The sequence below is a fragment of the Stegodyphus dumicola genome, chromosome 2, assembly GCF_044657685.1.
Source record: "Stegodyphus dumicola isolate Sdum_Otavi_A_Nest chromosome 2, ASM4465768v1".
NCBI lineage: Eukaryota > Metazoa > Arthropoda > Arachnida > Araneae > Eresidae > Stegodyphus > Stegodyphus dumicola.
The window spans coordinates 159,654,671-159,671,812 of NC_140769.1; the positions used below are offsets into that span (position 1 = coordinate 159,654,671).

Here is a 17,142-nt window from a genome sequence, read left to right on the forward strand (position 1 = left end):
ATATCTGCATGCTTGTACTCCAGGCTACATGACTAGGGTAAGGTAAGAAGATTTCCCATACTGGTGCAGTCAGCAAATTTAGTTTGTTTAGTTTGCTAGCCAACAGCTGGTGATGATTCCCTATTCTGAAATATCTGGTTTTCCACTTAAGATTAAAATTAATTAATGGTTAATTCACAATACTGAAATTACCTAAAATGAATATTGGTTTAAAATTTAATATTTAGCTTTCAATACTTTTGAATTGCCGAGTATAACCAGAAGAACTTTTTTTTGCAAGTATAGACTTTTGCTTCAAAATTAATATAAATTTGAATTTTTGCCTTTGTGTTATTATCACTGTTTATGTATGTTTTAATAAACATTCAGTAATTAAAATTTGAAATTTATTTTATTTATTTTTGTAAACATTTAAAAATTTTATTAAAATATTTTCTGCCCTTTCGGATCATGTATTTGGCCTGCATGCAGTTTGAGCTTGAGATCAATGCCTTAATCAATTAATCTAACCTTATTCCATCATGAGATTTTTTTAGATACATTAGGTTGTAATTTAAATTTTATTTTCTTAATGGAAGTTAATGATAATTCAAAAGTGAATAAGTAATTATACAAACTTAACTAATAGACTGTAGAGCAGCGGTACCCAACCTTGTGCTCGCGAGCAGAAGTGTGCTAGCCGATCGTTTTGTATGTGCTCGCCAGCCCGATTAGGTACTATGAACTAAAAATATTTTTAAAATAATCATTCATTTGTATTTCTTAATTGTTAAAATATGGTAAGCATTTATAGTCGCAAGAGATATCTTGCAAGACGTTATAAAATAATTGATTGCTGACTGATGATAGCGAACATGGAATCTTATTGCTTCATTCTGATGTTAGATGGCTCAGCAGGGGAAAAGTACTTCAGCGATTTGTAGAACTTCTTTTGTCAATAAAGCAGTTTTGGGAATCTGGAAACAAAAGTTATAAAGAATTGGACCATAATAATTAGTTATCCGATTTGTATTTTCTCACAGATATAATAGCTAAACTGAACAAACTGAATGAAGATCTCCAGGGAAAAGAAAAAACCCTTTTTCAATTGACTGGGACTGCAACTGCTTTTCAGATAAAGTTAAATTTGTGAATAAATCAGATTGAAGAAAAAAATTTCGTCCATTTTCAGAATTTATCAAGCCATATTACAAACCACAATTGAAACAGAGAAATACTGGAAAAACCTAAATGCACTGAAAAATAAGTTTGAACTCTGCTTCTCTGATTTCCATAAAGTTCAACCACTATTATTATTCATCTCAAACCCATTTCACAAAATTAATATTTCAGATATCGCATAAGACTGGAAATATGTTTAAGAAAAATGTTGATGTTGTGGAAATGTGCTCGCGAGAGTCCAAAGGTTATGCACCACTGCTGTAGACGGTGTTCCGCAACTTTAGAACGATTTTGATGCCCTTTTAATTAATGTTTAAAATGTAAAGAGTATTTTTTCAAATGTTTAATCTGATAGTCTTTTTTCTGGTTTTTAAGTCTGCATTGAAATTTTCCATTATAAGAAGGGCTTTTCATAAAGTTTCCAGTATTATTGATTTCCATTTTTCTTCCACTCCTTTCAGAGTTCATCAATCATAATGGATTTGTGCTTAGAAAGAGCTCTATTTAAGAGACCAAAGGCAGAATAGCCCACTAATGAAATGTCGGGAAACTTCACAGAGATATAGTGAAAAGATATATATGCAATAACTCTATCAGTCTTCCCCCCCCCAAGGAATGCAGTGGTACTTTTCAAAGTATATCTTGCTGCTTTGTTTTGATGAAATTTCACTCTTTCAAAGTAACTGAGATAAAGAAATGAAACTTCTTTTATAAATATGGGTCATAAAATATTCTCTTGATAGTATCTTGAGTGATTTTTCACGTTATTTTCTACTCTTATTTTAAATTTTTCATAAGAGAATCCTGCAACAATCATAAGCTCCTTATTGAAACTTTCTTTGCATTGATGGTACCAGGTTTCTCCATTTTCTTTTCATTTACGATAATAGTTAGACTTTTTTCTGTTGCACTCATTTAGGTAAACCCATGCTTCATCAAGTTGTCACAATGTATTTCCATTTATCTTCCGCTAAGTAATTTTCATTCAGGGTTCTGCAAATTGTTCTTTGTTGAGCCGCAGGCCTCAGCAAATGCTGGTGAATATTTTTTTTTTTTTAGCTTTTTTAATCATAAATCTGGGTTTAGAATTTTATTTATTGTTGCTACAGATGTATTTAAAGATTTTTCTGTTGATTTCTGCAGTGGTGGATTTTTTCTTACCATGCATTTCACAATGTGTCTGAAATCTGGAATAGGAATATTTCTCTTTGGAAAGCACAGAAACATATCCTTCAGTCCACAGTTTGTTTATATGTGACATTTTTGAAAGAATAAATTTAAAAGTAACAAGTAATATTTTTTATTTTAAATAATAAGCTGTTGCCAGAAATTTTTATTCAAAGACATTGTTTTCTTTAATTGTTTATCTAAATCATTCTAAAAATTCGTCTGTACATTTCATGAATAGATCTAAAAAGCTGTGCCACTGAGGTGGTTAAGCATCAATCATATCATGAAATCTTTCTACCTCTAATTAATAGTTAAGTGCCTTTTTCGTATCTGTAACTTTGTTGATAAATAATTATGATGCTTTGTTATTTCACATTGCAATGTGTATATATTGCGAGTTCTTACCTCAATCCCCTCGTGCTAAATACATGCTGTATCTTTAAAGAATTCTAATTCATAATTTTAATATTGTGGTGATATGCAAGATTTTAAAACATAACTGGTTTGTCAATTTTAAATTAATGTATTTGTTTCAACTTTAGATTAAAGGCTTTCCCACAATTAAATACTTCCCTCAAGGTAGCAAAGATGGTACTGCTGAAGAGTATGATGGTGGAAGAACAGCTCAAGATATAATTAACTGGGCACTGGAAAAACATGCAGAGTTCACACCTCCTCCTGAAGTAGTGCAGGTAAAATTTTAAAATGTCTTGAATTTTTATTCGTACTATCCCAATTTTGTATCTATTTTTAATTGTTTGTTGATTTTTTATATGTAATGATGCAGTTAGTATAATTTTAATAAAATGGAAAATGAAACAAATTTTAAAATTCAGTAGACATTTTAAAAAGAATGTAATTATTTATCTTTACTACTAAATAATGAAAAATATGTTTGTATGTTCCTCACACTGCAGGAAAATGGCAAAACCTAGGCCATCAAATTTTAAACATGCACAGTCTTCCAACTGAACATGTGCAGCTCGAATTTTGAATTCGTTTTTGATTTATTTCATTTTTTATTAAAAAACTTAGTGGTATGAAAATGAACAGTTTTACCACTAATAAACATGATATGAAATAAAACTTTTTAGTTCAAATGGGCTTTGTCCCTGAAGAACTATTGTTTTCGTTTTGCGATTTTGCATTGAATCACTATAAATGTCCGTTTCACTTTTCAAACTTTTGCCACCAAATGTTAGAGTCCTGCATTATGTTTGAAGAAATTAGATAATAAAAAATCTGCATAAATGTATGTATATTTCTCACATTGTGATAAAACAACGGTACATAGAGCCATCGAATTTTGAATGACGTAATCCTCCTACGAATATGGGCATGTAAGATCAAATTTGAAATTTGAATTTGTTTTATGATCGATTTCATATTTTGTAAAACTTTAAAGCATTTTTGAGTAACAAACTCAACGATTTAAAAGCAAGCAATGGCAACACTCTACGGGAGGGAAAAACCTGTTTATCTTGGAACTGTGTATCGGAAATCCTAAAGATATGCTCATTTTAAAATTACTTTGCGACATTGCTATTGAACTTAATTTTGTGGTTTAAGTGCAAAGAACATGATATTTAATAAAGTTAGCACACAAAATGTTAAAAAAAAGCCTCTTTAGACGTAATTTAAAATCTTAAACCTTTCGGGTTTTTTTTTTTTTTTTTTTTTTTTTTTTTTAAGACTAAACTGTTGCTACTTGACAAAATGTAAGATCTTCTTTCAGTTTTAATCAACAAACTGGGCTAATTAAGAGCAATTGGTTGCTACTGCCTAAACTAAAATATTCTATCTTCCAATGGCAAGCATACTGCCATTAAGCATAAGGTATATACAGGGTTCGTAGCGGTCCTTATAAGTGCTTATGAGTCCTTATATTTGAAAATAAAATATAAAGGCCCTTATAGGTGCTTACTTTTTCTTTAAAGCCCTTATTGTTTTGTTTTTAGTGTTTTTTTTTTTTTTTTTTTTTTTTTTTTTTAAATGCGCAATTTTCCCCCGTACCAAAGCTGAAACTAAATAAACAACTTTTCTTCCTAATATGGAATGTCAAATGGTGAATCGTATTCCCGGAAATAGCTTTTTCCCCTTTCTCTGCATTAACATAACACCACCTTTGGTGTGCACGAAGAGTACAGACAGGTGCATGTCGTTCTATTGGTCAAAGAATTGCGAAAGCAGTAGAAAATTCCGGTACATTCGGCATTCTTTTCCTCCCACCCAAATACTACACACGTTTGAATTTCTATCAAGATCTTAATAATTTGCATTCTCTTTCCGCTTGGTCAGTTCATATTTGTGTTTATTATGATTGTTATGCTTATATTATGAGCATATGTATGAATGTTTATAATAACATAGTTGCAGTAACTGCTGAAGTATAGTAAATTTCCAAAAATGGTTGTGTTTTAACACAGATTAGCTTTCTAAGGAATAATATTCGGAATGGCTTAAATAAAGGGAAAGTAATCGAATAGTCAAAATAATTTCATTTTTTTGGCCAATACATTATATAGTACGAAGGTCTCCCATTTCGCTGCAAAACAGCAACGAACCCCCTCTTTTTTTTTTTTTTTTTTTTTTTTTTTAACTTTCCAAACTGGATTGAATAGGACTAGAAGTTCTGCAGTCTACCAACCCAAGCGAAGAATGATTCTATTCCGGAAATTTAACGCCGTCTGTTGAATATTAGAATGGAAAACACCAGTTATTTAGTTCTTTATTCTCCCAATACCGGCAGTTGTTGATTCCGATTGCGTAATATCACGTAGGGAAGAATTACGGCACACGTATTGTGCAATAACGTTTGCGATATTTTGCAGAGATAATTAATTTTGATGTTCTGTCCGAGATTTGTTTATGAACACTTAAAAGAGTTTTACTGTGCTTGCTAAGTAGAATATTTTTCAGTTCCATTGGTTTGTTTTTGTATGATGCACATATCGAAATGTCAAAAGCATTTATTTAGCGGAAAAATCTAAAGAGCGGCTGCATTCCCTCCCCGCGCTCCGCTCCTCTTTTTCAAGTTACACTCGACTGTCAGAATATTCGCCAATTTCCAAGTACGCAGGTTAGTTAAGCTTTTACTGTTAAAGGATGACTGCATTAAGCAAATTCCTGTCTTCTGATTTCAGAAATGTTCTCTTTTTTACTTACATTACTTTGCTTGCAATATCTGTTAAGGGAAAACTGATATACAATGAAAATTTAGAAAATATTCAGAATTTAGATTTAAATTGTTTAAATATCAATATGAGTGGAAAAATAAATTGTATTTATTATTAGGTTCTAAGCGAATACAATAAATATGCCTTATTATTATTGATTTTCTCTATTTTGAACTGAAGTTTCATCATTAAATCTTGTAATATAGTTCGGCATAGTTTTTTTTTTTTTCTCTCACTGTAAACTAGTTCTGTAAATTGAACTGTTATTTAAAATTTTTTAAAAAAAGTAATTATTTTCCATGGTTGAGGTAATGCTTATTCTCTTTTAATAAATACTGCATTTCTCATATTTTAAATTACAAGTGTAATTTTTAAGGTTAGGTCAGTTGTGTATAATGTAATTAGACAGGTGCTTATTTTTTTTTCTAAAAATGTGCTTGAAAAGTGCTTATAGGTGCTTATTTTTTTAACTAAAATGTGGCTATGAACCCTGTATATAATCTGTAATTTACTGAATAACAAACTAAGCAATTTTAAGGAATAAATACAGTTCTTAAAATATTTTTCTGCATTAAAAAAAACATTATTTAAATAACAAAATGCATTTAAATCATGAGAAATCTAATTAGAAATATTAAATACTTTGATAAAATTACGCTAGTTGGACTCCCTAAATATCATTATGTGCATTTTTTCTTTTTTATAATAGCTGTTTAAGTAGTCTTCATATTCAACAGAATTTTTTAATTGCTCATATCAATCTGTATAAATCGAAATATTTATTGTAATAAATATAATAAAAAGTTTTGGGTTGCTTACATAACTTGTAACTATCTGAAGAAAATGTTCATCTTCATATAAATATAACAATCTTTTTTATTAGGAATAAAGGCATTCAAATTTTATAAAATGGAATCAGCCATTTCTTCAGTGTCTTAGCAAAATGTAATTCAGTCAAAATTCGTTAATTTGGACTCGTCGGGACTTTGCCGATCCCGGATTATCGATTTTTCCGAATTATAGATCATCAGTTGAAATCTGGTAAGATGGCATGCAAAAATTATAAAATTAAAAATATGAAACCGTAATTTATGAAATAAAGAACAATTATGATCTAAAGGGTATCAATTTACAAAAAAAAAAAGCTTAATATTTATTTGTTTACTTTATTAAACATTTCTTTCAATGTAAGTTGTTTAAGTTGCTTCGTTTTATGTGATAATACTTTCTCTTTAATTCTGTAAACAGACATAATTTCTTGTTCAAAGTTCCACTGTTCACGTTCTATAATTGCTGTGTCGAGAATACCGACTAATTTGTCAATCGAAATTTTTCCGTTTTCAATAACCTCTGTGTCACTTTCTTCAGTATCGGAAACGAATTATAATGACGAGGAATTTGATTTAAATCATATCAAAGACGGAGTACATCGAGATGAAATACTACATTTAGTAAGGAATTATAAGCCAAATGAAATAAAAACATCTGCTCTGAAGATAAGGGATCAATTCCACTTTTTGTTTGATGGACATCGAAATATGCTTTCGCTTTGTAGATCCTTTGGCAGCTCTAGCATTGGAAATTCTATTTGACATAATTGAAAGTTCAAGCTTACTTTTATAAAATATGTCAACGCAACGCATGCGCAAAAAGTTTGTAGCTTTGAGGTCCAGATTCTGGGTTTCCAAATTTACAACTTTTAACTGTATGAGGAAATTAAACTGGTTATTCTGTTTATATTCTAATTTTGTGAGAAATATTAGTTTAAATGTATTTGCATTTTTTCATATTTAATAAGCATCTCTAAGTTACTTGCAAAATTAAGTATATAAACTCTGAAATTTCTGAGATTCGGCAAGTTTTATTACCATTTAACAACTTTCTAATAATTAGTTCTAATTTCCCTGAAATTAATTTGTAGTTATATAAAAGTTATTTTTAATCAAATATTCTTTAATACCATGTTTATGATTTTGATATAATCCTCCTATTGCTCTTTTGCAAGTTTTTAATTGGAATTTTGTGAGTTCCCCCTCCCCCACATGAGATTTTTCTGCTCAATTTTTATTTTATGATGTCTTAGGTGAATTGATTCATATTTTCCTTGGATGCATATATTATCAGTAAAATGTCTTAGTTCATGACCTATAATCCCAATTGCTTTTGGCCTGTTATTGCACTTGATACAATGTAATACATAATTCTGTATCAAATATATAACTTCTTTTTGGGGTATAAATCATACTTTGCTGAAAGATATATAAATATGCATTTTTCTTTGGTGTGGAGAAGGGATATGCATATACATTAATGGGATTATCTGAATTGTGTTCTTTTAGACTAAAATTATAGGATTGGAACTGTTTGGTTGCAGTAAACAGCCCTAGTAGTTGTGGATGTTTCAAGAGAAAGTGATTTGTATTTATATTGTACTTACAAAAACATAAATTTGCCATACACGTAATAGTGAAAATAATATAAAAACAGACGAGATTGAATCCGTATTTAATATTCTCTAAAAATGTAATTTTTGCATCTTTTAAAAGTTGAAAACTCTTAAAGTTCATTCTTGCTTATAGAAAATAAACTTTCCCTCCTTTCTTGAGTAAATGAAGGAAGTTAGTGACTCATTCTTGATGAGGCTAGAATCTGAGCTAATTTTGAACATGTTTTCTTTTTAAATAACAGCTTAATGAAATTTTGTCTTTTTTGCTTTTATTATTATTGATATTTTTCAGTAATATTTAAAACAAAAGTACATAAAATTTATTATCTACACAGATTCCATGAATGCCTTAATGTCATTGGAAAATCACGCTCAATGTACTCATCCAGTTGCAACCAGAATCCTGAAGTTGAATCATTCTTTAAAAATTCGGGGATACCAGATTCTTTATTTGTGGATCCCAGGACACGTTGCCATTAAGGGAACCACAATGTACAATCTTCAGATTCCACTAGCAGACATCAAAGGGTTTGTCAAAAGCAAAATTCTCAGCAAATGGCAGAAGCAATGGGATGACAAAGTACAGGGTGATTATAATTAAAGTTTCAAAACGCTATAAAAAAAGAACCGCTCATGAAAATGACGTCAAATTTGAAAGGAATATTATTGAAGAAGGCGGAAAGCGTATGGCAGAGGAAAAAATTTAGTTTCAAAAGTTAGCAACAGATGGCGCTGCAAGCGGAAGAAGACGTAAATTAAAATGTTAGTTAAATTTCAGTGTTATAAAGCTGCCAGGTACCAGGCTGTTCCTCATTTCGCGTCTCAGACGTTCACCATGGGTGTTTCACTGCAGGACTGCGCTCTGCTGGTAAAGTTGTATTACAAGAATGATGATTGTGCAAGAGTAGCTCTGCAAAAATTCAGGACACTGAAGGGTATAAAAGAAGGCGTTGGTCTAATGAGTATCGTAGGTCTAAAGAAAATGATGCAAAAATTCGAAACGACAGGTTCGTTTGATGTGCAATCTGTTAGAGGGAGAAAACGAGTGCATTCGACGGTAGTTGAAGAAGTGGCCACAGCATTACAGGAGGGGTCGGCCGGTGGTGTGCAACCGTGCAGTGCACGAGGAATTGCTCGAGCATTGGACAGGCCTACGAGCACGGTGCTGAAAATTGTACGAAACATCCTGCAATGCTATCCGTACAAAATTGGCCATGTGCAGGAGTTGCTTCCATCTGACCTGACAGCTAGGGAGACGTTTGCGTTAGAATTCCTGGCTCGCATGGAAGTGGATAATGAATGGCCGTGGAAAATTTTGTGGACAGATGAAGATGAAGCCCATTTCCATCTGACAGGATACATGAATACCCAGCATTGTCGAATATGGGCAACAGAAAATCCACTGGCAACGCACCCCGTACCACTTCATCCTGAAAAGGTCACAGTATGGTGTGGTTTTACGGCATCATTCATCCTACAACCATATTTTTTCGAGCAGACGGGTGCTTCCGGTCCTGTTACCGCAACCGTCACTGGTCAGAGGTATGCGTCTCTTTTGCGCAACCACGTGATTCCAGCTCTGCAACAGCGTGGATGAAATCATTTTTATGCAAGATGGCGCTCCTCCGCACATTGCACATCCCGTGAAGCAGCTGCTGAGGCGCCATTTCGGAAATGCTCGAATTATCAGCCGTCATTTCCTTACAGCCTGGCCGTCCCGATCGCCTGATCTTACTCCGTGTGATTTCTGGATGTGGGGATATCTGAAGGATGTTGTGTTCCGTGCTCCAATTGCAAATTCAGCGGAATTAAAGGCACGCATTTCGCAACACATTCTGAACATCACCCCGGAGACACTGCGATCCGTTGTGGAACATGCTGTTTTTCGCTTTCAACTTGTTGCACACAACGGTGGACACCATACTGAACATGTTTTGCGCCAGTCTCGCGACAGTTCCGAACTTCTTTGATGAATGGTTCTTATGCGGTATGTCGCCGCAAAACTCTTGAAACCGATTTGTCCCTTTCGATGTGATATGTACAGTCATGCAAATAAAAGTATTCAACAATTTTAATTTATCAATGTGTTTTAATGTGTAACTTCCACCTTAGCCGTTGTTTTACGAATAATTTCTCGTTTCTCGTCGTGATTCTGCCGCTTTCAGCGCCATCTGTTGCTAACTTTTGAAACTAAATTTTTTTCTTCTGCCATACGCTTTCCGCCTTCTTCAATAATACTCCTTTCAGATTTCACATCATTTTCATCAGTGGTTCTTTTTTTATAGCGTTTTTAAACTTAAACTTTAATTATAATCACCCTGTATATAACAAGTTGAGAAATGTAAAACCCACCATTGGATACTGGCCATGTATGGCTAATAGAAAGGAAGATGTCCTCTTGACTCGACTGAGAATTGGCCATTGTCGCCTGACCCATGAGTATCTTCTGACGGGAGAAGAGAATCCCAGCTGCCCAAACTGCAATGCAGATCTGACAGTCAATCATATCTTGGTGGAATGCCAGAGTTTTAATTATTTTCGCCAAAAACATTTTAATTGTTCAGAACTGGACTTAGGAAATTTAATTGGAAAAACACATCATCGTAATTTGTTTCTGTTTTTAAAAGATATTGGCTTTTATAATAGACTTTAACCTGTTTTTTAAAAGATATCAGCTTTTATCATAGATTGTAATCTGTCTCTTTTTACCTAAGCTGGAAGTTTTTACAAATGACTAATTGCATTGTTACCATTTGTCTGGTGCAGATAATCTTGATAGGTTTTGTGCCAAATTACAATAATCCAATCCAATCCAATTCAGTAATATTTATATAAGGGTCAAATGAAGAACAGTTTACAGTTACTTATCATGTAATTAAACATTAATTTTAATGAGATTTAATGTTAATTAAGAGCTATAGAACTATAGTCTGCAATTTTCATGATTTTAGATTTTATTAAATGGAGAAATTCTGTTGTTATTGCAGATAATCTATTAGATTCAATTGTGCTAGGTTTCTTTTACCTGCCTTCATGGGAATAAATGTTCATTCTTGTTATATGTAATAAATTGAAGTTTCTGTGGGTATCTTGGAGTTAGGTATCAAACTATGCTGTAAATCTGTTGTGTACTAAAGTATAAACATCTTTTTACAGTATTAAAATATTTTTGAGATTTTAAAGAGTATTTATGTGGGGCAACCCAGATTGTATGTGTAGCATGGATATGTTTGAGTACTTTTGAATTCAGCAGTCATTTTTCTGTCTGGTATTGCTTTTTATATTGAATACATTTGTGTTGTAATGAATCATAATGTAACTATGGAGTTTGCTGTCTTTCATTTTCATTACAAGAGTGTACATCAAAGTTTCAACTGCTCTTAAACGTGATCATGAGTGTAGCTAATGTACAAAGCTGAATTTGTACATTTCTCTGATAGGTTTTAGGAAAAACAAATTTCTGTGCACTTTAGGAGAAAAACTGTGCAAAGAAGCAAAAAAATGTGTGTATCTTTTGTTGGAAAAAATAGGTGGCATTCAGTGCATCATTGAAATAGATGTAGTGATAACCAGACAAATGTTTCTCTCTAAAGTTGTTAATAAGTTCACAAATAATCTCTATATTCGCAAAGTCTTCACGAACTTTCAAATAGTTGAAAACTGTTGAGCACGAGTGCAGATAATAAGAAAGTGATGTATCTTGTTGTTATTGTTCAATGTATTAAATAGGTTTTTCAGCTTTAATATTAAAAATATATTTATAATTTTACAAAATATATATGTTTTATTAGAAGTCATTAAAAATTTGTAATGTAAATAAATGAAAAGATTATCTTAAAAAAACAAAGGAATACAACAAAAAGATGTGTAATGTTCAAAATTAGATTTGAAAATTGGCATTTGCTCAGTCTCAATAACATGTCTTTACTTTTGATACTAATTTCATGAATTTCATTATTTTAATTAATATGATTGTACTAGAAAGGAAAATGTAGCTTGATTTTAATAGATAAAATATGTATGAAGAATTCTGAATTACAGAGAAATTTTAGCATTATGAATGGGTTTTATTAATACCTCCAAAAAAAATTTTTTTTTTTTTTTCAAAAAAGTTACATTTTATGCAACTGCAAATGATTTACAAGTCCCATGTATTTATTGAGTATATTGTTGTGTAGCCTCTAATTTATGCATAATGTTCATTTTTTAAAATAAATTTTGCAATTAGTTCTTACTGTAATACCACAATGGAATAGTAGATACTACTAATGTCAAAAAGCATAATAACTATGAGAATAAATGCTTTCTCATGTTAGCTATTTTCTGTGATAGCGATACTATGCTTTTTCATGTTATGCTTGGCAGTATATGCTGTTCACCAAGAATTTTATCTGATATAAAGGTATTTGACTTGATATTTGTAAACATTTTGTTATTGAAGTCTTTACTAATGAAGTATATGATTAATTTTCTATTAGAAAGTTAATTTTCTGCCAACCTAGGATTTTGAAAATGTAGGGGATAGAAAATACTAAAGGGCATGGGAAGTAGTTAGGAAAATGATATTCTTAAGTGTTTTTTAATCATTGAATTTAATTGTTATAACTGAAACTTATTATAAACTTAATCTTATATAATTAAATTTTCTTTCTATTTAAGGTAACTGATGCTTCAGTCCTGAAAGATGCTTGTGAGAATCATCCCTTGTGTGTCATTAGTATATTGCCTCACATATTAGATTGTCAATCTGCATGCAGAAATGAATACATTGATATTTTAAAGAAGGTTGGTAATCGTTATAGGAAAAATTTGTGGGGATGGGTTTGGGCAGAAGCTTTAGCCCAACCACAGTTAGAAGATGCTTTGGGTATTGGAGGTTTTGGTTATCCGGTAAGTTAGCGCTTTTAACTTCATTGACTTAGCTAACATTCAAAGAATTTTGAAGTAAAAAAATTATATTACATATACAATTTTTCTAAACCTAATAAATAATTGTAATAAATATATGTTCTTAACTACTATGCATGTAGGAGCAAATAATGTGCTCTGCAGCATGTATTATTTTTTATGTACTTGTGTATTATCCCATCAGTTGTGAAAGTTAGTGGAGATCCAGCCTAAGTTGCGGCAATTGTTTCTATGGTATTCCAGGCTGCTTTTTCATGCTTTTGAAATTGATTCAGTACTTAAAGTAAGTTTTGGTAATGGTAATTACCAACACCACAACTAAACAAATAATGTGGCAGTGATGAAAGGAAACTGCAATTCAAGAAACTCAATTTGTGTTTGGACATCTTCATTATTCCCAGCATCAATGAAGTCTGCACAGCCATTTCAGTGTCTCATCATATTAATTCCATGTGGTGGTTATTAAAGTATAATCATTCCAAAGATTATCTTTATTAAAGAAACAGAATAACAGTTACTCATCTCTTGGAAATATCCAATTCATAAAATCCATTGCTGTTAAAAAAAAAAAAAAAAAAAAAAGATTAGATGGAAAATATAACTGTACAACAAATGGTCATAAGCACAATTATCACCACGGAAGAACTTCAAATTAAGCTGACAATGCCTGGCACTAATGAAATGTGGCAAAGCAAAAGTGCTCAGTGAATATGGCTGTAACAAAATAATGATTCACATTTCTGGCAATATGAGGTTCATTCAAATGTGCTTATTAAGGGATTAAATCAATGAAAAGAAAACGTTGATGAATTTTCATCTTAGTTTGACGATAGCTTTCAAAACCATAAATTGCAATTGATTGCATTTTGGACATTTCCTTTTTTCCTTAATTTCACAGTAACAGGGATTAAATTAATGAAGAATGATTAAAATAAATAGTTGTCATTTATAGCAATTACATTAGTTATGTTCTCATGGCTGAGTAGCTAAAGCTGTGAAATGCCGATAGTTTTATGCTGTTAATATAGAATGGTTTAGTTGTATGATTTTCATGCTTTTGTTTACTCCTTGACAGTAGTTTTGAACTGTGTTTCATGAAATCCCGGGGTTCCGCAAGTGAAAAGAAAATTATAAAGCACTTGTACTAGTTAACTAGTGTTCATAATTTAAAAATACATAAAGATACATTCAGTTACCTTTAAAAATTAGTCAGTTTTTTAGATAGATTTGCAGAATACCCAGAAGTTTCTCTCACAGCTATAAGCATTTTAATGCCTATTCAGAACAATGTATTTAAGCAAAAAATATTTCACCCTGTATATGGCAATAAAAACAAAATATAGAAAAAAATTAAATGCTGGATGTGAAATCTTAATACAGGTAATATTAGTAGAACTAGACTTTAACAGTTTGTGTGTGTGTGTGTGTGTGTGTGTGTGTGTGTATATATATATATATATTAAAAAAGGAGCAAGTGCACCCCTGTCGTCAAATATACTGCATAAGTATGTGACACTTAGGTCACAAATTAATGTTGTAAATGAGTAAATTACATTTTTTATAATAAAATTTTTTAATTAAAAATGCCTTACTATTGTATTGTCTTTGCGAAAGTACTTGTAACATACTGATTGATCTATTTTAAATATTTTGAGATGCATTTCTAAAAGATTGTGAAGGGGTTCCCCCCCCCCCCAAAAAAAAAAAAACTTATAGTTGTAAGGGTTCACGAGTTTGCAAAGTTTAAAGACCACTGGCCTATAATGTGAATATGAGCCTGGTATGATGTTTAACAAAATGTTGAATACATGAAGGTATTCATTTTTGTGCAGGTAGTACTTGAATTCTTTGTGTAATATATGTTGCCTAAATAGTGTGTAATATACATTTAAAAGCTGTAAATGTACTTCAAAGTAAAAGTGAAATTAACCCTTTCAAGATATTTTGATTGATGAATAGCAGTATTTCAACTTAGGTTCACTCGGACTAATAGGATGGCTGCATGGTTGGTTTCATTATTTTCTTATGCATAACATAAAAGCCTGTTTCCATTAGAAGGTCTTCAACAAAAGTATTCCTCCACTTCATCAGATACCCTCATGTACTTTGCAATAGTCAGATAACTGAACTAAATATTAATTATTTGTAAAGGAAGACTGATATTAATTTAAGTGTAATGAATAAATTATCTGTAAAAGGGGAAATTATATTTGTTTGCCCTTTTCCTTTTAAGTTTGTGGATGCATATTAATTAATAAATTATTTAATAAGTGTTCAGTTTAATATTTATTTTTGATTACTTCTATTGAAACAATATATATTTTAGGCTATGGCTGTGTTGAATGCCAGGAAGATGAAATTTTCTATTCTCAGAGGACCTTTCAGTTATGATGGAATATCAGAATTCATCAGGTATTTTTTATTCAATGTAGTTATAGATTTATTTTATTTTTAAATAAGTTATTTAAAATATTGAATATTTTAAATTGGCACTTATTTCCAACTATTTAAGAGTTATCTGCAATTGGAATAGGCTGTTATTAGTCCAAAGGGGCAATTTGCCCTGAATGACTATTAATTTCGTTTTGTCATTTTGTGTTGGTTCACTATAAATGTTGTTTTACTTTTCAAACTGTTGCCACAAAGTATTATCGCCCTGTGTTATATTTGAAGAAATTAAATAATGAAGAATCTGCATAAATATATGTATGTTTTTTGCATTGGTATAAAACAACGTTACACAGAGCCATCAGATTTTGAATAATGAAATCTTCCCCCCAAATATGGGCATCTGGAAGCCCAAAGTAGGAATTTAAAATTTGGGTACTATTCGGTTTTGAGGGCCATAAAAAATCGCCAAATTATTGTTGATGCCATATCTGTCAAAAATAGTTGTAGCAACCCTAATAATTGCAGCAAGAAAGGAAGTATAATAATAAATAACAATTTAAGATGTTTTAATTTAGATGAAAGGTTAATTTCATATAATACATTTTTATTATTATAATTTATATGAAAAAGGCTAAACATGACTGAATGGAAGCATGAGAGTAAATAATTATTTCAGATCATTATAATTTATATAAAAATTGCTAAACATAACTGAATGAATGCCTGCATCGCTATTTCGCTACCGATTTATCGCTAAAGCATAATTTCATCTCGGTTGTTCAAACATAGTTTTCTATAATGAACGATGCCTTTTCTTTGAAAATATTCTCGGTAAAGTGCAGAATCGCTCACTTATTTTTTGCCGCTTTTTACAAGGGTTAAAAACAATTGCATTTTTGTCAATTTTCTTTTACTTTTTAAGTGAAAATCGGTCGATGTGCTCATAGATAGTCAAAGATGTGTGCAGTGCCATTTTTGTGCAATTCTAGGATTTTTTTTTTTAAGTGAAAATAGGTCGATGTGCACATGGATACCGAGTATGTGCAATTCTTAAAAACGCGTCAAGCAGTGGGTGATTCTGCCACTTTACCCAAAATTCTATTGTCGACTTTTCATCATGTGCAATTCCCAAATTGTTAAATCCATAGGATATGAAAAAAGGGTTTAAAAAGTAAACTAGTGTTTCAATGGCATCTTAAGAAATATAGAACTATATAAACTCACACAATCTGAAATCAGCGCGTACGTTATATTTGGCGCGCTGTTAAATGGGCACGTTTGCTAGGTTTGGCGCTTTTGCGCATACATTTTCGCTGCAATTTTTTTACGGCCCTCGAAATTGAATAATACCAAAATTTGTTTTATTAACAATTTCATATTTTGTAACACTTTAATGAATTTTTGATTTAACAAACTGAGCAATTTTAAAGCAAACAATGGCAACACTTTACGGGGAAAAAAAACTTTTATCTCCAGTGTGCAAGACTGTGTATCGGAAATTCTAAAGTTTTGCTCATTTAAAAATTATTTTGCGATTTTGATGGTGAATTGAATTTTATGGTTTAAGTGCAAAGAACATGATATTTCTTAAATAAAAGTAACACACAAAATGTTAAAAAAAAAAAAAAAAAAAAAAAAAAAAAAAAAAAGCCCCTTTTGGTGTAATGTAAAATCTGAAAGCTTTCTGATTTTTTATTATTAATTTTTAAACTTGATTATAATTTCAAAAGTTTTATAGCCATTATATAAATAAATGGGGCAGGCTTTGTCTTTTGTAAATACTAAGCTGTAATTGCTGTCACAAATAGGAGAGGTGTATTAGTTTTTATTGACGTTTACTAAAAATTGGGTTTGAAAATGAAGAACTTTACATTTATCATTTGAATTTGA

At 31.2% G+C, this 17,142-nt stretch overlaps 1 protein-coding gene across 1 annotated transcript in view; it reads left to right on the forward strand.

Moving 5' to 3' along the window:
- The window catches only part of CaBP1 (Protein disulfide-isomerase A6 homolog CaBP1), a 50,423-nt gene that overhangs the window by 24,101 nt on the left and 9,180 nt on the right, over positions 1-17,142 (forward strand). The window contains exons 6-8 of the mRNA XM_035367688.2: positions 2,874-3,023; positions 12,613-12,843; positions 15,188-15,273. Coding sequence (XP_035223579.1) covers positions 2,874-3,023; positions 12,613-12,843; positions 15,188-15,273 — 467 coding nt within the window. The remainder of the gene's footprint in view (positions 1-2,873; positions 3,024-12,612; positions 12,844-15,187; positions 15,274-17,142) is intronic.